This window comes from Hypanus sabinus, chromosome 3, assembly GCF_030144855.1.
Source record: "Hypanus sabinus isolate sHypSab1 chromosome 3, sHypSab1.hap1, whole genome shotgun sequence".
NCBI classification, from domain to species: Eukaryota; Metazoa; Chordata; class Chondrichthyes; order Myliobatiformes; family Dasyatidae; genus Hypanus; species Hypanus sabinus.
The window spans coordinates 43,177,900-43,202,939 of NC_082708.1; the positions used below are offsets into that span (position 1 = coordinate 43,177,900).

At 40.2% G+C, this 25,040-nt stretch overlaps 1 protein-coding gene across 8 annotated transcripts in view; it reads left to right on the forward strand.

The window, feature by feature from the left end:
* The window catches only part of spata13 (spermatogenesis associated 13), a 205,223-nt gene that overhangs the window by 94,237 nt on the left and 85,946 nt on the right, over positions 1–25,040 (forward strand). For all 8 annotated transcript variants that reach the window (XM_059964187.1, XM_059964180.1, XM_059964186.1 and 5 more), the window contains one exon: positions 13,914–15,716. In XM_059964187.1, coding sequence (XP_059820170.1) covers positions 13,914–15,716 — 1,803 coding nt within the window. The remainder of the gene's footprint in view (positions 1–13,913; positions 15,717–25,040) is intronic.

Here is a 25,040-nt window from a genome sequence, read left to right on the forward strand (position 1 = left end):
ACCTCAGTTAGTCCAGATCAGGAGCAACATCTCTAACACCATCAGACTGAGCACAAGGGCCCCCCAGGGCTGTGTGCTCAGTCCACTGCTGTTCACTCTGCTGACCTACGACTGTGCTGCAACACACAGCTCAAATCACATCATCAAGTTCGCCGAAGACATGACCGTGGTGGGTCTCATCAGCAAGAATGACAAGTCGGCTTACAGAGAGGGTGTGCAGCAGCTAACAGACTGGTGCAGGGCCAACAACCTGTCTCTGAATGTGAACAAAACAAAAGAGATGGTTTGTTGACTTCAGAAGGGCATGGAGCGACCACTCTCCGCTGAACATCGACGCCTCCTCAGTAGAGATTGTAAACAGCACCAAATTCCTTGGTGTTCACCCGGCAGAGAATCTCACCTGGTCCCTCAACACTAGCTCCATAGCAAAGAAAGCCCAGCAGCATCTCTGCTTTCTGTGAGGGCTGAGGGAAGTCCATCTCCCACTCCTCACCACATTCTACAGAGGTGGTATTGAGAGCATCCTGAGCAGCTGCATCACTGCCTGGTTTGGAAATTGCATCATCTCGGATCGCAAGACCCTGCAGCGGATAGTGAGGTCAGCTGAGAAGATCATCGGCGTCTCTCTTCCCGCCATCACGGACATTTACACTACACGCTGCATCCGCAAGGGAAACAGCATTATGAAGAACCCCATGCACCCGTCGTACAAACTCTTCTCCCTCCTGCTGTCGGAGAAAAGGCACTGAAGCATTCGGGCTCTCACGACCAGACTATGTAACAGTTTCTTCCCCCAAGCTATCAGACTCCTCAATACTCAGAGCCTGGACTGACACCTTACTTTGCCCTATTGTCCTGTTTATTATTTATTGCAGTGCCTGCACTGTTCTGTGCATTTTATGCAGTCCTGGGTAGGTCTGTAGTCTAGTGTATTTGTTTTTTTACGTAGTTCAGTCTAGTTTTTGTACTGTGTCATGTAACACCATGTTCCTGAAAAACGTCTCATTTTTACTATGTACTCCACAGTAGCAGTTATGGTCAAAATGACAATAAAAGTGACGTGACTTGACTTGATTTGGCCCATATTCCTCTGTCAAAACCAATGAGGGTGGTATCACAATATTTATATATTTTATTGTTATAGGAGATTAAAATAAATGAAAAAAAGTAAGTAACATCCTTGTCAATCTTTTCCGTACCCTTTCCAGCTTAATGACATCTGTTCCATAGCGGGGTGATCATAACTCCACAGAATACTCCAATAAGGGTCTCAGCAGCGACTTGTACAGTTGGAACATGATGGCCCAAGTCCTGTACCACTGAATATAAATGTGCCAAATGCTGCCATCACCACCTTGTCTTCCTGTTTCTCCACTGTTAGAAACTATGTGGCTATAACTATGCCTAGATCTCTATTTTCCACAGAACCCTACAGGGCCCTACCATTTACTATATAAGCTCTTCCATGGGTTAACTTACAATATCTCACACGGCGTTAAATTCTATTTGCTATTCTTTGGTCCAGTTCCCCAGTTGATAGAGATGCATTAGGCAGATTACTAGCTTACCAGTAATTAAAATAAATTTGATTTCTTTTGTCACACAAAAAACAGCATATGGACATGTTGTAATTTTTGAGAATCTCATGAATTCTACAATTTCTGCTAAATTATTCTCATTTACTGCAATGGAATTGTCCAATTTAGTCTTTGTAGCATGATTTTCCACAGATCTAATTGCAGGAATGGTTAAATAAAACTGATCAGAAAATCTTAAGTTATAAAATCTTGTAAAGCACTTTCTTCTGAATTGCTGTTAATGTCATCAGAGAAAACATTTATTCCAGCAGGTTTTTAAATTGCTGTTCAGACTGCCAGCTGTTGGATATCAGAATCAGGTTTATTATCACCAGCATATGACATGAAATTTGTTAACTTATTAGCAGCAGTTCAATGCAATACATAATCTAGCAGAGAGAGAAAAATGATAATAAATAAAATAAAACTTAATAATAAATACAATAAACAAGTAAATCAATTACACCCTATCCTCGTCATATGTGAGAGATACGTTCCTCGCAGTCAGTACATAATGTAAAAACGCATAATGTGAATAATTATTTAAATGGAGAAAACAGGGATGCGTTCCAGAGAGCTTCCTAAATATGTTTTATCTGTAATTTATTCACATTTTCATACCAATACGACACAAAAGCAGTACCAAAAGGCAACATTCATATTATATTTCATCAATTTAAGGTAATATTCAATGTAATAAATCATAGAAAGTTAACATTCTAGGGTGTACAGTACTTACCAACAGTGGCAGGTGTGTTCGCTCTGGGAGATGAGTGGTTGTGGAGTCAGGCAGCTTTACACGGATAAGGTGGATGGTTGTGGTCGTCAGGATCATATCAAGCACAGCAAGGGGTGAAGGAAGACTCACAGAACTCTTAGAACTGCTGGCAGCAGAAGATGACACTGGTTTGAAAAAAGTGGTGAGGGTTGTTTGCATTTATTTTTATTTCAGCATTTTATTTTTCAGCATAAATTTGCTTGTAAGGAAGAAGGGTTGACGGCAGGGAACGATTGAAATGCTGACTCCGTTCTAAACTTGGGTCCATGTCCATCGCTATTTGAGCCAAGCGTTCCGACTTCCACCATTCCCTCACCGTTGGTAAACTTCTAGGATTTTCAAAATCGTCTGTTGCTTATAGCATCTGAGTGATAGTTCACCGTAAAAAAAAAAACGCCTTGAATGTGGATCACACCGTGGTTCAGTAGTTGAATCAGCAATGTTGTGTTAGGCGGCAGGAAATGTACTGTTATGTTAGGATGAATGCTGTCCAAATGTTTAAGATGGGCTGGCGCATTGTCAAGCAACAAAAGAACGTTAAAGACAAGATTCTGTTCCTGGCAGTAGCGTCCCAGAGCTGCGTTACCTTCACCTGATGCCTCGATGTTTATAATTCCCAACTTTTTTTCAAGTGTTAAAGCGGTTCTCTGTCACTCAGCCGATGGCCCAGGACATGACATTGGACGCTAGGAGGCATAGTTAAATATTTCAAGCACAAAATCACTGCATCGTAGGTAAAACCAACAAAAGTTTAAGAGTGGAAGATCGCACATCCACACGTTGCCAAAACCAATGCGAGACTGGCGGGAGTGAGATTGTGAGGCGCGTGCACCTGACTTGTATTGGCGGGAAAACAGAGTCTCTCGTCCCAACAGTGAGATTGTGAGGCGTGCGCACCTGACTTGTATTAAAGGGAAAGCAGTGCTCCTCGCATAACTGTGAGTTTTGGATGCATATAAAGAGATTTTGGTAGAAATATGTTCCTTGTATAACTGAATCTACATTGTCTGAAGATGCATATAATAAGGACAAGGTGTACGTATATTGAATAGATTTTGAAAAAATGTGCAAAAATAGAAATACTGTATCTTTTTAAAAAAAAGTGAGGTAGTGTCCAAAGCTTCAATGTCCATTTAGGAATCAGCCATGCCCTGGGTGCTGGAGGTCCATAATAATGGACACAAAGTACACTGCAGATGCTGTGGTTAAGGCAACAAGTACAACAAGCTGCAGGAACTCAGCAGGTCGAGTAGCATCCGTGGAAACGAGCAGTCAATGTTTTGGGCTGAGACCCTTCGTCAGGACTGAAGAGGGAGGGGGCAAGGGCCTTATAAAGAAGGTGTTTAAACTTCTTCAGGGTAGTTTATAGGGCCCCTGCCCCCTCCCTCTTCAGTCCTGATGAAGGGTCTGGGCCCGAAATGTTGACTGCTCGTTTCCACGGATGCTGCCCGACCTGCTGAGTTCCTCCAGCTTGTTGTACGTAATAATTGTTGCTGCCTTTCTGAGACACCACTTCCTAAAGATGTCCTGGGTACTTTGTAGGCTAGTACCCAGGATAGAGCTAACAAGATTTACAACCTTCTGCAGCTTCTTTTGGTCCTGTGCAGTAGCCCCTCCATACCAGACAGTGATATAGCCTGTCAGAATGCTCTCCACGGTACATTTATGGATGTAGAAGTTACAGTGGATTGCATTTGTAAGTTGAATGACATGGCATAGGCTTCGTGCCAGCAACGAGTCATAATTCTGTTAAGACATTAACTGAGACTGGCAATTTAAAATTTAAAAATTATTCAAAAGAGTTATGGCTTGAATAATAGCTCTGATTGCATTATTATAATCCAATTCCAAAGTTTGATGGGAACATATGCAGGAAAATGGCTTACAAAATGGCAAAAGGCAAATTTGATAACTTACACAATGCTTAAAGTTCATTTTAAAAGAGAGCTAAATTTAAAATATTTTTACATTTTGCTGTAGATAGTTTTTATATTTTGAATGCACCATTCCAGCCAAAATTCTCACCATAAAATGTGGCAAAATTGTTATTTTTAATGTTAACACTTTTATAGTTATTACTGACAATTTCAAAATTTTATAATATGTATGAAGTGATGCATTGTGGCCAATGAAGGACATTTGTTTTGGATTTCAAATTCAGAACAGGTGTCTTGAGAATACAATGTGTTCGCTATGTTGGATAAAGTGATTTATATTTGCTGCTCAGGAGAATTCATGTGCTTGGTGAACAGTATTGGTTGTTTTAAATGTTTGCTTCAGCACCGTACTGGAACTGCAGAATCATTTCTTTTAAGGATTTTTTTCTTACCCCAAAATTTTCAGGCTTCTGGTTTACCTTCCCATCTTTGGTCGATACTGATACAATTGGCTGAAAGCAAATACAATTCTTTCCTTTTCCCCTTTCTCTTGAGTGAAGAGACTATTATCTGTTTGGATCTTTGCAATGACAACTTTACACAGTGGATCAAAGGAGGAAGCTAGCCCCAAGAGTCCTGCAGCTGTGAATGCTTTCTCTAAACATTCATTGTTCTCTGGAGATATCATTTGCCAAACAAACAACCAGCTTGTCACTGACAGCTCTATGCCTAGAGATGCTTTGCTTTTTTTCTTTTGCTTGTAATAGAAGCTCACCTCCATTTTATTCTAGTGGGATTTCTTCACTTCCTCCAAATGTGGTATTTCTGTTGTGGCTGGGAGGTCTAGAGCTGTTCCATTGTATGAAGCTGGTCCAACTGGTTTGTGATTTGATAGTCTTGTCTCCATAAACTGGCTACTGTTCAACAGTCTTTTAAAGAGTAAATCTGCATGTTTTCTACTTGTTCTCTCCCATGTCACTAAGGTAAGATAATTTTCAAGCATATGTCCTTAAGTGCAATTTAAGTAGGTCAGGGATACTTCAGTAATGATCCAGTGCATTGCAACAGGTAACTGAAGACTAATTTTATAAAGTTACGATGCTCATAATAAATATAACAAGTTTCATTGAGCACTGCTCTTTCATTATCAATGACAATATATTTGTAGCGTTATTGAAATGGCTGGGAATTGTGGGATTTGCATTATAGTGTTCATGTTTTTTTGTGGGTTTGAATAGGGTTAGCAATGTTTCCCAGCTGAGCTGCAATTCAATCAAGTTTCTGATGATTTTCAGGAAAAAAACTGAGGGAAAGTTATTTCACATATAAGGAATACTTTTTAAGAATGATAACTGTAGCACTGGTCAATTTCTACAGACTTTGTATTCAAAGGCTATAGATTGTCATGTAAATAGAAGCACAGCATCTTAGAACTTAAAACTTTTGTGCTGGGTTGAATGAAGTAATCTTTGCAGAAATTCACGTCAAAACTGTCACTCAGACCTTTAATTGCAATGGTGTGTTCCTATTTTTAATACAGTTAAATTATATATTTATGATTTAATAATATGGTGTGAAAAGTGGAACAACATCACTTTGGTTTTTGAAATAAAAGTTGTCAAACTTTTGCTGATTTGCAAATTAGTTCCTGAAGAGAATTTTCTGATTTATTGTTGTCTTAAGCTTTTTTCATTTTATTTTTCACCTGCTAAGAATTGGCAGGCACTTCTCAATTGTAACACTCTTTCTTTAGGAATGCTATGTTTTACCATGAGTGGAGCATAATCGCAGTGTTTATTAGGTTGCAGTTTCTAGAATTGGCTTTCTGGAAGATCTTCTGACTCCATGCTAGTTTTTTTTTGTCATGTTTTCAGTATTGTTGACATATATTCAAGCTGTTAATTCAGGAGTGTATGTTATTTGACAGTTTCCTCAATGCAGAGCACAATAAAAATTGGAATGACATTTAAAGGACTGCTTTCAGCTTCAGGCAACCTCTGATCTCACTGGTGATCCCTCTTACTGCTATTCCATAAGACCATAAGATATAATTATTCCTTTTGGCCTTGTGAGTCTGCTCTGCCATTTTACCTTGGCTGATCTAATTTTCCTCTCAGTCCCAATCTCCTGCCTTCTCCCCGTATCCCTTCATGCCCTGAACAATCAAAAATCTATCAATCTCTGCCTTAAATATACATAAAGACTTGGCCTCTGACTGCCTGTGGCAAAGCATTCCACAGATTCACCACTCTTTAGTTAAAGAAATTCTTCCTCATCTCCATTCTAAAGGGATGCCCCTCTATTCTGAGGCTGTATCCTCTGGTCTTAGACTCTCCCAGCATAGGAAACATTCTCTCCACATCCACTCCATAAAGGCCTTTCAACATTCAATTGGTTTCAATGAGGTCACACCTTATTCTTCTGAATTCTAGTGAGTGCAGGCCCTGAGCCATCAAACTCTCTTCATATGAGAAGCCATTCAAACCTGGAATCATTTTTGTAAATCTCTTTTGAATCCTGTCCAGTTTCAGCACAGCCTTTCTAAGATAAGACCAAACCTGCTCACAATACTCCAAGTGAGGCCTCACCAGTGCTTTATAAAGCCTCAACGTTATATCCTTGCTTTTATATTCTAGTCTCTTGAAATGAATGCTAATATTGCATTTGCCTTCCTTACCACAGATTCAATCTGTTAATTAACCTTAAGGGAATCCTGCACAAAGACTCCCAAATCACTTTGCACAACAGTTTTTTGTATTTTCTCTCCATTTAGAAAATAGTCAACCCTTTCATTTCTTCTACCAAGTGCATGACCATGCATTTCTGAAACTGTATTCCATCTGCCGTTTTTCTCCATTCTCCTAATCTGTCTGTAAGTCCTTTCGTAGTGCCTCTACGTCCTCAAAACTACTTGCCCCTCCACCTATCTTCATATTGTCTGCATACTTTTCAACAAAGTTGCCAACCAGAAAAGGCTTCCTTTATTCCCACTCTTTGTTTCCTGCCAATCAGCTACTGCTTCATCCATGCTAGAATCTTTCCTGTACTACCATGGACTCATTGCTTGTTAAGCAGCCTCATGTGTGGCACCTTGACAAAGGCCTTCTGAAGCTCCAAGTACACAACATAAAGCGATTCTCCTTTCTGTATCCTGCTTGTTATCTCTTCAAAGAATTCCAACAGATCTATTGGCCAAGATTTCCCTTGAGGAAACCATGCAGACTACAGCCTATTTTATCATGTGCCATCAAGTACCCTGAGACCTCATCTTAATAATCGACTCCAACATCTTCCACTGAGGTCAGACTAACTGGCCTATGGTTTCCTTTCTTCAGATTCTCTCCCTTCTTGAAGAGTGCAGTGGCATTTGCAATTTTCTGGTCTTCCGGAACCATTCCAGAATCTAGTGAATCTTGTAAGGTATTTACTAATGCCTCCACTGTCTCTTCAGCCACTTCTTGTAGAACTCTGAGGTGTACACCATTTAGTCCATATGACTTTTCTACTTCCAGTTTCTCAAGAACCTGCTCTATAGTTGTGGTAACGTACCACATTTCATGCCCTCGATACCCATTCTTACCTCTCCAGCATTGCTTTCCAGTGGTCCGATACCCATTTTCGACTCTCTTTTACACTTTATGTATCCGAAGAAACTTTTGGTATCCTCTTTAACATTATTGGCCAGCTTACTTAAGTATTACATTTTTTACCTTCTTAATGACATTATTTTAGTTGCCTTCTGCTGGTATTTAAAAATTTCCTAATCCTTTAATTTTCCACTAATTTTTGCTCTATTATATGCGTTCTCTTTGGCTTTTATGTTGGTCTTTTCTTTAGAATATATCTTCCTCCATGGGATATATATATCCAGTGCCTTCCAAATTGCTTCTAGAAATCCTAGCCATTGTTGCTCTGCCATCAGCCCTGTCGGTGTTCTTTTCCAATTAGTTATTGCCAACTCCTCTCTCATGCCACTGTAATTCCCTTTACTCTCCTGGAATACTGATACATCTGACTTTAGCTTCTTCACCAATTTCAGTGTGAATCCTGTCATATTATGATCACTTGCCCTTAAGGGTTCTTTTACCTTCAGGTCTCTACTCAGTTCTGGTTCATTGCACAACACCCAATCCAGAAGAGCTGATCCTCTAGTGGGCTCAACCACGAGCTGCTCTAAAAGGCAAACTCATAGACAGAAGCTCCCCCCCCCCCCCCCCCCCCGGAATGCAGCACCTTTTGGCATGCATTTTCCATGTCTCATTGTAATTTGTAGGTCACATCCTTACTGCTGTATTGAGGTCTGTATATAACTCCCATCAGGGTCTTTATACCCTTGCATTTCTGTAGCTCTATCCACAGTCATTCAACACTTTCCAACCCTATGTCACTTCTTTCTAATGATTTGATATCTTTTTTTTACCAACGGAGTAATGCCATCTCTCTGGCTTCCTGCCTATCCTTTCCATGCAGTGTGCATCCTTGGACGTTAAGCTCCCAGCTATAATCTTTCAGCCATAATTCAGTGATGCCTACAAAATCATACCTGCCAGTCTGCAACTGTGTTACAATTTCATCTACTTTACTCCGTATACTACGCTCATTCAGATACAACACCTTCAGTCCTGTATTCACCCTTTTCTATTTTGTCCACCTTTTATGTTGCAACTCATCCTGTTGACTAAAATTTTGCCCTATTAACAGCTTCTCTTCACTACACATTGTCTGTGTTTGTAAACCAGCTACCTCATCTTTAGCACTGTTATCTGCCTGTCCTACGATACTTCTTGCATTGAAATATATGCAGCTCAGAATACTAGTCACACCATGCTCAACCTATTGATTCCTAACTTTTGTCTGAGGTCTTGCCAACATCTGCCTCAGCAGCCTCTCCACTCCAGAATGTTCTGGACATTTCCCCCTACAATTGTGGTTTAGACACCCCAGCCCCATTCAGCATTAACAAACCTTCCTACTAGAATATTAGGCCCCCCCCCTCCAGTTTAGGTGCAAACTGTCCCTTCTGTACAAGTCCCACCTTTCCTGGAAGAGACCCCAGTGATTCAAAAATCGTATGCCCTTCCCTCTGCACCCAACTCCTTAGCCACGTATTAAACTGTATAATCTTCCTAGTTCTAGGCGCACTAGCATGTGGCATGGGTACCAGTTCTGTGATCACAACCCTGGAGGTCCTGCCCTTTAACTTAGCACCTAACTCCCTGAACCCCCTATGCAGAACCACTTCACTCGTCCATACCTACATGGACCATGACTTCTGGCTGTTCACCACTTAACAACTCTGAGGACTTGATCTGAGATCCTGCAAGGCAACATACCATCTGGGAATCTCGTCCTTGCCCACAGATCAGAACCTTCTGTCTGTTCCCTTAACTAACGAATCCCCTATCACCACAGCATGCCTCTTCTCCCTGCTTCTCTCTGAGTCTCAGAGGCAGACTCAGTGCCAGAGACCTGATCACTGTGACTCTCTTCTATTCAGTCAACCCCTATTCCCTCCTCCGCCTAACATTATCCAAGATAAAGTAATTGTTCTTGAGGGCATGATCATAGGGGTCCTCTGCACTGGTTTCTTAATCTCTTTCCCCTTCCTGACTGTCATCCAGTTTCCTGTATCCTGCATCTCGGGTGTAACTATCTCTCTACACGTCCTATCTATTACCCCTTCAGCCTACCAAATGAGCTGCGGTTCATCCAGTTCCTACCCCAACTCCTTAACGTGGATTGTTAGAAGCTGCAGCTGAATGCACTTCTTGCAGTTGTAGCCATCAGAGATACTGGAGTGATCCCTGCCTTCCCATATCCTGCAAAAGGAGAACCTCACTATCCTGCCTGTCATCTCTACTGTCCCTAGCTCAGTGGTCCCCAACCATCTGGTACCGGGCTGCAAAGCATGTGCTACCGGGCTGTGAGGAAATGATATGATTTGTCGATATCAAATGATATGAGTCAGCTGCACATTTCCTCATTCCCTGTCACACCCTCTGAACTTGAACTCACACGAGGTCATCAGTCGCCTAAACGCAGTGATACCCTAGCGCCAGGGATCACTGGTTGACCTCGGGTAACCGGGCGCCTTGTGCGGCTGACGAGAAGTGCCATTGCTACTGGCCTGGAGCACGGACAGATGGGTACTGCCTCTTAACCTGTTTAGCACACTGAATGTTCGTGGTGAACTTGGTGCTAAAATATTTGCAGACGACCTAATTCAGGCTCAGGGTTTCGTAAGTAGCAGAGCAGCTACCTTACTGCGATCTACTGAAAGCCATCCCTCGAGCCAAACTTTTGTCGGCTGATAGATATACGGGGGGGGGGGGGGGGGGGAGCACGCGCCCTGTCACACTCCTCGGTCGCTCGCTCGCTCTCTCCAAATTGTAACTGCCAAGGCCCCGGTACGGGGACCTCTGGCCCTGACCTTGTCCTCTTACTGGTGTGTTGCAATGATTTTATATGATCATACAAAGAAAATATGTGCTGTGTGTTTAATATTCAAACAATACTTAAAATGTTATGATGCTATTGACATAAGTAAATTATCACTATGTTTATGCGAGGAAAATATGTGCTGTATGTTTAATATTAAATTCGTTAGATAACCCTTTTAGAAAAGAAATTAAGTGTAGTAGCCATTTATAAGTGACTTATAGTTAACCATATAACAATTACAGCATGAAAACAGGCCATCTTGGCCCTTCTAGTCCGTGCCGAACGCTTACTCTTTATAGTTGACTTATCACCTATATTCCGGTTGATATTAAACCCACACCACCACCACCCCACCTCCTCCCCGGCCGGTCCGCAGGAATATTGTCAATATTGAACCAGTCTGCAGTGCAATAAAGGTTGGTGACCCCTGCCCTAGCTGAGCAGATATAAAGGGAACAAAAAAAACTTTTAACTTTAGTTTGCTTTCTTTGGCTGAAGCCTCAATGAGCTAAAGCCTCATGATCACCACTCTGACAATGTCCACTCTGGCGATGCTGCTGTGATTACCCCTGCCTTTCTTTAATTTGCTGTTACCAATCAACCCCAGATGGTGATTGGTTGCTGGTCAAAGCTCTATTCCATTCTAGTTCTAGGTGGCAGTAGCTGATCTGTGCCATAACTCACCATTCACACTGCAATGCCACATTATCGTCAAAGATAAGTTCAAAGTATATTTATGATCCAAGTACAGTATGTATATTATATACAACCTTGAGAATTGTCTCTAGTTAGGGTAGTTAAGAAAGTTTACGCGGTGTTAGCTTTCATAAGTCGAGGGATGGAGTTTAAGAATTGCGATGTAATGATGTAGCTCTATAGAACTCTGGTTAGGCCACACTTGGAGTACTGTGTCCAGTTCTGGTCACCTCACTATAGGATGGATGTGGAAGCATTGGAAAGGGTACAGAGGAGATTTACCAGGATGCTGCCTGGTTTAAAGAGTATGGATTATGATCAGAGATTAAGGAAGCTAGGGCTTCACTCTTTGGAGAGGAGGAGGATGAGAGGAGACATGATAGAGGTGTACAAGATATTAAGAGGAATAGATAGAGTGGATAGCCAGTGCCTCTTCCCCAGGGCACCACTGCTCAGTACAAGAGGACATGGCTTTAAGGTAAAGGGAGGAAAGTTCAAGGGGGATATTAGAGGAAGGTTTTCCACTCAGAGAGTGGTTGGTGCGTGGAATGCACTGCCTGAGTCAGTGGTGGAGGCAGACACACTAGTGAAGTTTAAAAGACTACTAGACAGGTATATGGAAGAATTTAAGGTGGGGGGTTATATGGGAGGCAGGGTTTGAGGGTCGGTACAACATTGTGGGCTGAAGGGCCTGTAATGTGTTGTACTATTCTATGTTCTATGTCTCCTTATAGACAACCATAAAACAAAGAAACTTAAGGTTATCATAAGATTACATTAAAAAAAACTGAAATTGTGACCTGCTGCATGTCCTCTCCAAAGTTTGATCGTTAGAATTAGATTTTCCATATTATTCTGAAAGGCTACAGTAACTGCCTATTCATATTCATGCTGTGAGTGATTACACAAGAGCTGCATTTGGAGTCATTTAGTATCTAGTCTGTGAATTATTAATCAATTTTTCTGAAAGGAGCAATTTGAAGCAGTACTGTAAATCCTTTTGGGTGTTACAGTATCAAGTTTTTGCATTTTTACAGCTTCTCACATCAACAGTTGCCCAGCCTGGCAGATGTGAATTAAAGCAGACTGTTGTATGAACAGACTTTAACTAAAGGTAAACAAAGATTAAAAAATAAAATGAAGTTTGTATTTCACTTTCATTCTATTTCTTCGGTCAGTGTCTTCCAGGTGGCATTAACTTGGTGCTGTATTAAATCTCTCCTGCCCCCTTTTCCCTTGCCCACAGTCTAACCAGGTAGTTGTAGAGCTACTGTTTTGTTTATTGGCAAATCTATTAAACTTTGAAGTAAAAATGTTATACAAAATTTTGGGGAGTATTATTCCACAATTGTGAATAAGATGATCTCTTATAGTATGAGATCAGAATAGACACAAAGACATTTGTCTCATAGCATCTGAAGTGAAATTCTGCTAATACAAAAATGACTTACGGGCAGTATTGGTCTGGATAACTACTGTATTTGATGAATAAACTTGAAGTCTTCAACCTGAAACCATTGATCTATGTGTGAGGTACGTAGACAGTTGGCTCCTAATAGGTAGGTGTTGTGAGGTGGCATAATTTAGAGTAAATGCAGTATTTATTAATGCTGTCCATTGAGATGATTCATAATTGTGGCCTTGATTGCGACTGATAAGACATGTCAGAGACTGGTAGTGCTGCCAACTGCCAAATAATAACTGTTTTATTCATGTGGCTATTATTTGCATACATTACAACCTAATGTCTCATTGCTTTCTGACTAAAATGGCTAATTTGAGTCTTGTTGAGTCTTTGACTTGTTGAATCTTTGCTGGCTTTTGTAACAATGCCAATACAGGTTGCTCCCGGGTAATGAAGGGGTTCTATCTGTACAGGTGTCCATAACTCAATTTTCTCAATCAGCAGGAAATACCACTTGTTTGATAATCAAATCTCCATGTCTGGAATTAATGGCATTAACAGTTTATAAGGCTGATCTGAAAGAACAGTTACTAAAAGTGGAGAAAGAGAACTAGTTCTGCCAATTGTAGGAATGAATTTTTGTGAGGACTTCTGATTTTTGAATTTAATATTATGGGAGCTGATTTATATGGAGTTCAACTAAATTTATTTATGAATCCCTTAACCTACGCATGGTCTAATTTCCATGTAGTCTATTGTCCCTCGCATATCAGTTAATTCTCCTCCGACCCCCTCCTCTAATTCCAAAACCATGCGCTCAAAGTGAGAGTAACTTACAACATTCAGTTAGCCTACTCCATTTGGGATGTGAACAACCTGAGGAAACCCACAAGGTCACTGGAAGAGTGTGCAACTCCATATAGCCAGCATAAGGGGTCAGGATTGAACTGAGGCAGGAATATCATCATCTCTTCTACCAGTGAATGACTGTGTTCTCATAGAAGATTGATTATGAGTAAATTTTAAAATCTGGATGACTCATAAATCATTTGCGTTATCTGTTTTTAGTCAAAGCAGTTTGTCCTCTGGTAAATGCAAAAAAGATTATTAACACATTTCTTGGTATTTTTTCCATGCAGGTACCTGAACCCAGTGAATTACTAATGTCACATCAAGTAAAAGAAGAGAAAGAAAGTGAAACCAAAGTGGAGTCAACTAATGAAAACATTAATGACAAACTGATTAACAGCTTAAATCCGTCCAGCATTTATTACAATGGCAACATGAAGTCATTGTGTAATGAATCTGCAAATGGGAGCATTGGTATTTTGTTATCCGTCAGTAATCCAGACTCTAGAATGTTCCAAAATTCAACTCCACAAAATGTAGATAACTGTTGTGAACATAGAAATATCAAGGGACATGAAAATGGGGACGATAATACGGGTCCTTCAAAAATAATGCAAATATTTTCAAGTCCTAGGAAGAAGGCCATTTGGAGCTCTGAAAATAGACCCTGTTCTGTGATAACATTGGAGAATTCTCCCACTTGGAATGCCCTATCATCCTTACGGAAAATGGGTTCTTTCAAAAAGTTGAAATCTTCCGTTTTTCAAGGAATTCAAGCAAGAGAAAACTCTGAGGTTATAAATGTGGAAAATTATGAAAATGTGCATAAATTTATGCAAAATGGCAGTGACAAGAAAATGCAGAATAGGTCTTCTTGCGTAGACTCTTTGCAGAATGTATGTAGCTCTGTTGAGAACTTTGCTTCAGATGGCTCAGATACTGAAGATACTGATGAAGCCTTTTTGCGCCATACTCACCGATCACGGAGCATTAGACGTGCTTACAGGGCCGGTAGGATAAATTTAATTGATTGTGATAAATCACCCAGTCAAGAGGACTCCACCAGAGCTGTACCTCTTGGGGATCAAGATTCAAACATTAATGATTTAGTAGTCACCCACTATAAAAACCACAAAGTTATCTATAGAAGAAGCAAAAGCACTGATAACTTAAGCTTTTTCAAGAAAAGTTCATTTAAGAGGAAATCAGCTTCCAACCTCACAGAGGTAAAACTAAACAATGAAACTATAGGGCTGGAAAAGACAACAAGCACTTCAGAAAACGATGAGGAAGCCCAAGGGAATACTAAAAACCAATCAAAACGTTGGAGGAGCCCAATCAGGACTATAGGTTTTGACAGAATGGTGAGATTAGTGAGTAATGTTGCAGATGCTGCAAGAAGGCGAGAGAATACCTTGAAGGAGAATTCATCGCTATGCATACAAGGAAATTCAACGGTTCGACCGAATAGCAGATTGCATGATGATTATTCTCGAAGAGTTTCTAGTGGTGCTGACAGTGAAAGACAAAGATATAATTCCAGCTGGAAGAAAGATTCTTCTTTCCTTGAACCCTATAGTCTATTCACCTCCACAAATATTCCAACTACCACCACGCACGTGGAAAAATCATTATCCTCACCAGAGCTTAAAGCCAGTAGACCTTCTCAGTGTTCCAACATAGATGTGATAAATCCAAACAATCAGATTGCTTGTTCGCTCATTTGTCCAGCTGCTAATGAAGTTTTCCTCAACAATTCAAGTGATTTGACTCAGTTCACAATTAAAAATGAACATTGTGGTATTCCTGACAGGCCAACTGTTTCTAAACCTCAGAGTCTTAATGCTGAAAAGAGAAAACACAATACTACATTCCATTGTTCAAATGAAAAAAGTACTTCATCACTTAGCTCAACGGATAGTGATGGACGAATTGAAGAAGTTATCCCAAAAGCTGGAAGATGTCCTGTATCATTTCAGGATCTGGTGCAAACAGTGTACTTCGATGATGGTAATGAGGATAGTGGGATAAGCAGTTATTCACAGCTTAGTCTGAACACAGTAGTTTCTGGAATGGATGAAAAGAAGGATGAGGTAATATTATATATCCTAAATAATCTTCTTTCAAAAATCTAACCATTTATACTTAACAAAGTTCAATATATGATAAATGTGATTTATGGCTACTTAACCTACTTTTTGGCACATGGATATGTATTAAAATATCTACCTCAACAAAGGTGGATTAATTATTTATTGAACACATCCTCTGAAAGTGCTTTGAATGGATGGCATCTGTCAATGCTCTAGTGTCACCAAAATTAAATGACTCAATCTACAGCCAACTTCAATGTGTATTTGCTATTGGTGAGCTAAACTGATATTTTAGCAGGATCTAATATACTTCAATATAATTTGGCTAAAATTAATCACAGTCTTATCTCTTTAATGAAATAATTTTTGTGAATTACCTCCATAGATGGATAACTTTAGTGTTCATGCCAGTGTTGATTTAGTTTCCTTTTGCTTGAGGCTTTAGGAATTCAGTTCATTGTATACAAACTTGCTTGATTCTGCACAAGCTTGTCACTTTCTCTTCAAACTCTTTTCCTGATCCGACATTGGATTCACATTTTATTTATTTTGGCATCTATATTTGTGTAGCCCCCGGTAAGTCTCAGGCTCGCTCTGCTCACTTCCGTCTAGGGGGAGCAGCCTTCGCCCCACCAAACTGGGTAATCAGCTTGTGTAGACGCTGTGTGATGTCCTCACCATGCCAAATAACAGACAGTACACCATATGTGATTAAATGATTACACTTTATAGATCTTACTGGAACTATGTACTTAATAGAGATGCAATATAAAAGGAAAAGTAAAAGGTGCGAAACTTATCAAAGTCCAAACCTCTTAATGCACAACCGTTGGAGCTCAGTTAACGAAGTCTTCTGGCCACCATCCGATCCCCTCCGACCTCCTCGATGTGCCACCTGGGACCAACAACGGTGGTTGACCAGATGCTCCACACGAATCTGTCCTCGTCCCCTCTCCGTGCCAAAAACCCTGGGCCTCGGACCCCCGCTCGGGGGCTGTTCCATTGCCCAGCTTACAACATCGCACCTTCTCCCTCTAACCCCCTCGTGCCATCTCCTTCAAAGTCCGCACAACACTAGCTTACAAACCCACAAGAAAGAATAACCTCTATCCCAATTGGTTATCAAACTAATACAATTCTCGTTATCAGTAATTATAACCCAAACAAGCTTTGAGAGAAAGCACTCTCTCTCCAGTTAGCATAACAAAGAAGCATTTTTACTTTTAACAAAGAAGCCATTTTGACTAACACATGCAGTAACATAAAGAAGAACCCCCCTTACATTTGAATAATTATGCCTCTGTATTTCTGTATGTCAAATATATATAGAATTTGTGCAATGTACTTAAAGCCTAAGACCTTATCTAAATTTGGTATTGCCATGGCAAGATGAAATTTCTTGGGATAGATGTTTGGTCTTAGTGAAAGAGTGGATAAAAATAGCTTCAGTAAAAGCCCTTTGCCCGTCCATCTGACCTCAGGTCATTTTCAAAACATCCTGACACCTTCCATTAGGGCGTAAGTACCCTGCTCCTCACCAGCTTCTTCCCACATTGCTACCATTACTAAACCAGAACACTTAAGATCATGATATTTCTTAATCATTGCATTCCAACAAATGTAACGTCAGAATAAGAGAATCTCTTGCTCTGCTAAAACCCTTCAAGTTCTTTATAATTGTGATGTGGTTCTGAGGTACCATTGATGTTGATCCCCATCACCTGCCCTTGAGTGTAAAAGATGATTATTCACTATAGGGTAAAATTGTAACTTTACAACTCTGCTCATAATGACCTCATTTGTAAGGTATTATGTTACCCTTTGTTTAAAATCAATGAATAAGGTAATTGAGATTTTATAAAGACCAAAAAAATCTTTATCTTTTACCTGGGTTTCTGCCTGGCCTTCCCTTAATTGAAAGACCACTTAGCTTTCCCACAACGTCCTAACTGGAACTTCCAGGTCATAGCTCCTAAATACTTTTCATAGGACCCAGGATCAATGATTTCCAAGTCCATCTTATTAGCCTTCCAACTTGCAGCATTTTTATAAATGAAAGTGTTTTGAGACCATATAAAATCCACCTTTTTTTTTGTATTAAGCTGAAGTCCTATATTAACAAAATCTTTACACAGTTCTGAAATTACAACTTTGAGAATCACCAACTACAGTGGCAATGGAAAAGGTTGAGCATGAAATATTATAGTTGTTAAGATGAAAATAGCTCCCTTCCTTCTCTAATGTGCACAATTGGATATCCATCACACAATTAAACGGTATTGAAGAGGAATAAACTTCTCTCGGGCTTCCTGCTGGGTACAGGTATCAATTATAATCAACATTTCAATGACAAACTCTGCCATCTTTATGAGGGATGATGCCTGGGCTTGTACAGGTATTGATTATAGATATGCCCAGGAATCATTCCTCATGAAGGTGGCAGCGTTTGTCATCGAAACTTTGTTTATAATCGATATCTGTACCCGGCTGAAAGCCTGAGAAGAGTTTCTTCGTCATATATACCGGGAAAACATTAGATTCTTTTTCATGATGGAAGGGCTTGGATCACCTTGTATTACCCCCTCTCCGTTTTTTTCTATCTCCTATGCTCAACCACCGTAGAAGACCCTGAGTAAAAGTCCAATATTGATAATGTACTTAAAATTTATCTTGGCACCACTCAATAAATTATTTAAAATAGTAATAATCTGATTATAAGGACTGGCAATTATAAAACCTTTATGCCATGCATTAATCATAAGCATTTAGCAAGATTCTTAGTTAAGTTCCTTAAAACGGTGGACTCATTTATAATAATTGTAATCTGTCACCAATTATCAATGTTTTTAAGCATATCCAGCGCACCTTATTTTGGAATAATAACCTACCCTACCACATTTACTATATAATTGAAATGTACAAGAAAGGATTAATTGTTGTAAACTGAAGTAAAAAAAAATCTGTTATAAAAATAAGTAGTTTAGCTATTCTATAAAGTTTAGTGATTTATTATGGTTAAACGTGATCAAAATTCATCTCTAATTTTGTTAAATTGTTTAAAAATGTACTTTTATGTCAGTGATTCTAAATGCAGTGATGCCAAATCTTTCAAAACTATAAGAATGGAATGGAGAATTAAGCTGAGAAGTGACTGAAAGATAGAACTGAAGTGTGCAGACTGAATTGGGGCATTCTGCAAAGCATTCACCTAAACTGCTTTTGATTCGACATCTGAAAGTGGACAGCATTAGGAACAATGAATAATATGAATTGAATACAATGTAAGCAAAACACTTGGAAAGTCCGTGTAGGTGGAATGGAAGAGGTAAAGAGATGAATGTTAAGTTTGCAGTTACGGGCATTGATAGTGGTGGGAGTGGGGGGTGGGGGGGAGTAAACTGAATTATCCAGAAGTGAACAGTCCCTTTAGAGCAGCGAAAGGGGAAGGGAGTGGGAAGATACTAAATGGCTCGTTTGTTAAAGGAGCTAGAAGTAGTTGAAGGATGGTCTGTTGATTTGAAAGCTGCTGGGGTAGGAGGTGAAGACAATAAGGAAACTCTTTGCTTTGAAAGAAATGAACTGCAGGATTTAAAACAGATGCAGCACAAGGCATTGTCAGCTAGGGTGGCACAGTCAGGAAAAGGAAGATGTAGTGGAAGCACTGGTGTGGTGGCATTTCTTTTAGAACAAGTGCAGCAAATGCAAAGAAGCCGTGAGAATAGAATGGTGTTTGTATAGAACACAGTCCCCCATCTTTTAATGTTAAACGTTCATCAAAAGGAAATGTTTATTCTTCTTTTCTCTCTCCACAGATTTGGCTGACCTGCCAAATTTTGTTTTTATTCTAAAAATGCGATTTTTTTTGTAGTTTGAAATTTGATTTTGTTTTGCCCTCTGCTGGTTGATTAATGTAATTATTTTACAAAAATGTAATACTTTGATATTGAGGGAGATTACAAAAGAATCCACAGTTATAAGGTTCAGCTATTTGGGTATTAAAATAAGTTGTACTGATGAATCAGCTTTAGAAAATATCTGATTTTATTAATGTAAGTGGAGTAGAATAAACCTTAATTCAAATTTTACATCCAGCCATTCACTGTCATATTTCCATTGCAGTTAGAAATTCTGATTCCAGTGGGATGGAATTAGATTTAGATTCAATTTCCAGAAATTTTCAGCTATTTTTAAAAAATTGGCAAGAATTGGTGGAATTTGAATCTAAATTTAAAAATGTAACTCAAACCTGCCAGATTTACATGGATAGATGTTTTAATAGCTTTTATGCAAGATCACAAAACATTTGGATTTAAATCGTTCTCTTTTTGTAAATTATTAAACAATGGGGAAAGCACTGTTCTTCTATGTATATTGATAATTAAATATTTGAGAAGGAAAATAGACATGACTGCATCCCCTGATCAATAATCCATTAAAAGTTTCTTGTGCAAAACATTGATGATTTGGTCTTTGAATCAATGGATAATGACTATGGTGGTGAAATTGAACTTGTCATTGCAGTCAGAAAAGCAATGCAGAAAATTGGCATTAGGATATTAAGTTTTCCAATTAATGGGGGGAGCGTATTTATTCCACGTGTACTTTTTCTTATAATTGCTGTTTGGTAATTCACTGGAATTTCATTGTTGTGTTATAATGGCCAAGCTATCCTATGTGCTTTGTTTTCATATATCTCCAAACTACTTTTGTCATATTTTCAAAACTTGAAGCAGCATCGAAAATATTAAAGGTTAATTATTTTAGTTTAAACCTTTTGGAATTTGAGGTGTCCATTTACTAGGATCAGCTTTGTATTTTTTCATTATATCAAAGGAAGTCGACTCATCCTATTTCATCTACACCAGCTTTGAGCAAACCTGCTACCCTCTAACTTCCCCTTTAACCTATTCTTAGATTCTACCATTCACTATATCCTGAGGCCACTTCAAGGTGGACAGTGAATATACAGTGAAAGTCTGGTTTGAATTTGTCAGTGAAGGTGTGAGGCCCAGACGTATTTGTTGTTTTTCTGCCGCCCAATTAAAACATACAGCTGTTAATTCTGATTTGTAATTTATCCAACACGTTAGTACTTTCATTAAGTATGTCATTAGTACACAAGATTCTGCAGATGCTGGAAATCTTTAGCAACACACATAATGCTGGTGGAACTCAGCAGGTCAGGCATCATCTAAGATGGCGAATATGCAGTCAACATATCAGGTTTAGACCCTTCATCAGGACTGGAAAGGAAGTGGATAGAAACTAGAATAAGAAGGTGGAGGGGGAGGAAGGAGTAGGAACTGGCAGGGGTGATGAGACTAGATGTTGCGGGGGGGGGGGTGAATTAAAGTAATTTCCCATCCTACTAGAATAGTAGGAGAGGATTACTGTCCACTTTCAAAAGCAGGATCTCCTAGTGGTTGTTTTGTTAATTATTGAGGGATAGGGCAGAGCACACCAGGGTGCCAGCCTGCAGGATACTCAACTGGCCTTTATTGATAATCCTGTTTGTACAGCATGTGAACTCCTCCCATGTGGAGTGGCTCACCAAATGGCATAGGAATAATACTATAAGCTACCATTATATTTCCCCTTCTTGAAACAAAAGAAAACCAGGTATTTCTTGTCATCAGACTGAACTGAAATTATAGTCACTGAAATTGAGCGATTCAGTTCACTTTACCAATAACATGTAAATTATCCTTCTTACATAAAGTTAAAAAAAGAATTGCCAACATTATGACTGTCTTTCGCTTTGCTTTTAGTGGTGTCTCTCTCTTTGTATTCCTCCTTTTTTCACAAATTCCCTTTTAAGAGCAGTCTCATTTTGTGAAATGTTTTCAACAATAGAACTCTTTAAAAAGCACTAAATCTAAAGGAGGTCAGGGTAGACTACCTGAGCACTCTGACAAAGTGAGAGGATTATTCTGCCTCTTTAGTCACTTGCCCTAAGCTATTAGGCTCTGTGGTGGGACAGATAAACGACCCGATCTGGTATAGGTTCCTGGAAGTGTTGGAATGGATGGAAATGCTTGAACAGGTGCCTCCACCTCAGGTAAGCGATCCTTGTCATACGGATCAGGCCACTTTATTTCCTTCTCTACCTTTCGTGCACTTAGAAGGTGTCTTTTGCACACCTGTTCTGCCTGGTTTTACCTTGTGACGTTCTGATCCCAAACAATCATGGTGCATGCTGCCGGTGTATTGTTCCTTTGGTGAATTGGTCTGAAAGCAAATTAAGAGCTTTACCACTCATAAGCAGCAACAATGATTTTGCTCTGAGTCTGAGATCATGCATGTTATTTGCTGTGTTGTCTCAAAATTTTCTCACTTTGTCTGAGTCCATTCGTGAGGTTGGAGAAGGAAAGGAAGAATAGGTAGGCTTGTTCTCAGTCTCCAGCCCATTGATAACCCTGGACTGTAGACATTCACAAGAGACGTGGAGTGATAAGCTCGCGGTGCCTTGGAGGGGTCTTTTGCCTTCAGTAGGAAACTCTTAATAACCTGCACTGTTCTTTCCACTTCTCCATTTGCCTGTGGGTACGATGGACTGCTTGTCTGGTGTTTGAACTGAAATCCCTAGCAAAGGCTTTGAATTCTGAGCAGCTGAATTGTGGACCGTTGTCTGACACAAGTGTCTCTGGTATTCCGTGTCGAGTGGATACCGCCTTCAGGTGCTGACGGTGTAGAGGACAGCTTGGACACTTCAACATCCCATGAGTAGTAATCCACCATGAGAAGATACTTGTCTCTTTTTCAACTCAAAAATGTCTGTGCCTGCAATTTGCCATGGAAGGTCTGGGAATTCTGTGGGACAGAGTGATTCAGCGTGATTATTGTGCAGTTTCTGCATGTTTTACATTGCTTTACATAATCCCCCCACTGTGTGCTCAGTCCAGGCCACCACACAGATTGCCTTACTCTTAGGCAACATTTTCCGATGCCTTGATGTCCTTGGTGGATTTGACTGATGATTTTGGGATGCATATAAGCAGGAATGAGGAGTCTGGAGCCCTTTAGCAGTAATTCACCAAGAATAGTGTGTTTGTCTCTTTCAAGCCAGTATGGTCTGAGTTTGTGAGCTTCCTTTGGAACAGCTGGCCATCCATGCTCACGTGATTGTATGAGCTTGCTGCAGAATTAGTTCTTTTTCAGCTCAGTGCAGATACCATCCAGTTTACTCTGCGATGCAGGAAAGCTTTCATATACCTGAGCTAAGTATGATAGTCTCTTCCATGAAGGCGGAGTCACCTTCCTTCTACTCACTTTTGGATGGCATCCTCAACAAAACATCTGGTGTTGTGAAAGAGTTGCTGTGTATATGCTCAATGTCTTAACAGTATCACATAAGCATCATATTGAATCTTTGCAGACCCAGAGGTAAGTCATCCCAAGTATTTTGAGCTGAGGAGACTGACAAATGGCTTGTGGACTGTTTTGAGTTGGAACTTAGTGTCTTATCAAGTAGCAGCTGAAGAATTCACAAGCCCACATGAGAGCCAACATCTCCTTTATGATTTGTGTGTAATGTCATTCAGCAGGAATCAGTGCTCTTGATGCATATGCCAACAGTTTCCATACACCATTGCAGTTCTGCATGAGCACTCCACCTAGGCCAAAGGAAGAGGCATCTGCTGAGAACTTGGTTATTTTGTTCAGATGAAAGAAGGCCAATGTTGGTGGAGAGATAAGCTCTGCTTTAAGTGATGAGAGTGACGACATAGGTGGTGTGTCCCAAGTCCAAACATTTTTCTGAGAGAGGTCACGTAATGGCTTTGTTTTCTCTGCCAAATCTGGAATGAACTTTCCCTGCTGGTTTACCGTGCCAGGGAAACTGCAAATCCCTGATACATTCGTAGGTTGCTCCATGTTCTGAACTCCTGCCAGTTAGTCTAAATCTGGTCACACTCCTTCTGAGGGCAGTTGGTGGCCTACGAACTTCACCTCCAACTTCGCAAATTCGCATTTCTTTTTTTCAGAGTGATTCCAGCCTGCTTGAGTTTCTCCAAGGCAGCTTTCCACTCTTTTGCCCTGTTCCTCACTCGAGCCTCTGGAGATGACTATCTTGACCATATTGCAGACTACTCTTTCCAGTCCTTCCAAAATCTGGTTCGTCCTCATCTGAAAGAATTCAAGGGCTGATGTTGCCAAAAGGGAGTCTCTTGAAGGCCTAGTATGATAAAGGTCCTGAGCTTCTGTGACTCAGAAGTTAAACGGATTTGCAGGATCCTTGAGTTTGCATCTCGTTTGGTGAAGAACTTTGCTCCACCCAGCATACCCAATGTATGCTGAAGAGGGTAGTATAAACAAACTTCCTCCACCTCACTGCATTATTCAGCTTGGTTAGATGAACACAGATCTTCACTGTGCCATCTGTCTTGGGAACAGGAACAGTGCCTGCACACTAGTCAGCTGGTCCATTCCCTCTAATTATGATGTCAGGCACCTCCCCTTTCTCATGATTAGCTTTGGTTTTGTTCATCAATGGGACTGGTATAGGCCTCATTGTGATCAGAGAGTAGGTCAGTACTCCTGGCCTCAGCTGGATAAAGTACTCTTCTTTCAGGTCTGTGAACAACCCTGGGTACTTCCCCTGTCACTGAACATTGAGTAGTGAATCCAACCTTGCATTGTGGTTCAGCTTCTTGATGATATGTTGCCCCAGTAGTGTTGAGAAGAGATTCTGAACAACATAGACGTCTTCTTTTAACTGTTTCTGATTTTTACAGATGAAAGAAATAAACATTCCTTTCATATTTTGCTTATATTTCCCTAGCCTTGTGAGCATAATGCTTGTTTTCTTCACCAGTTTTGTGAACAGACATTCGGGATGGCTCTGCCCCAGTGTCCATTTTGAACATTACTGCTTCATTTTGCAACTGAACTGTCGTACACCAGCCTTGTCTATTTGAAACTAGAGCCCCAAGGAAAGCTCTCTCTTCGTCTGAATCATGGTCTTCTTTGACTCCTGAAGAGCTGTTTTTGAGTGACACTGGCTTTTATAATGGCCAACTCTATTGCATTTGTGGCATTTCACTTCTTTTGCTGGACAGAACTTTGACATGGAATGCAGACTCGCCACACCTCCTGCAGATGACATTTTTCCTGCTCTTCGTTCCGCTTGTGTGTTTTGTTTGAGCTGAGCTCTACTGTCGCCTCTTTCTGTAGTCTTTCTGACTGCAATTTGTTTGTAAGCTTCTAGCTTTACCTTAGCATCATGTCTGTTGCTGATGAACATTGTCCCTCTACCTAGACATAGTAATAGCTTTCTCTAGTCTGTAGCTGAAGCCTCTCTGACAATTTGTTGTCCAGTAGCTCAAC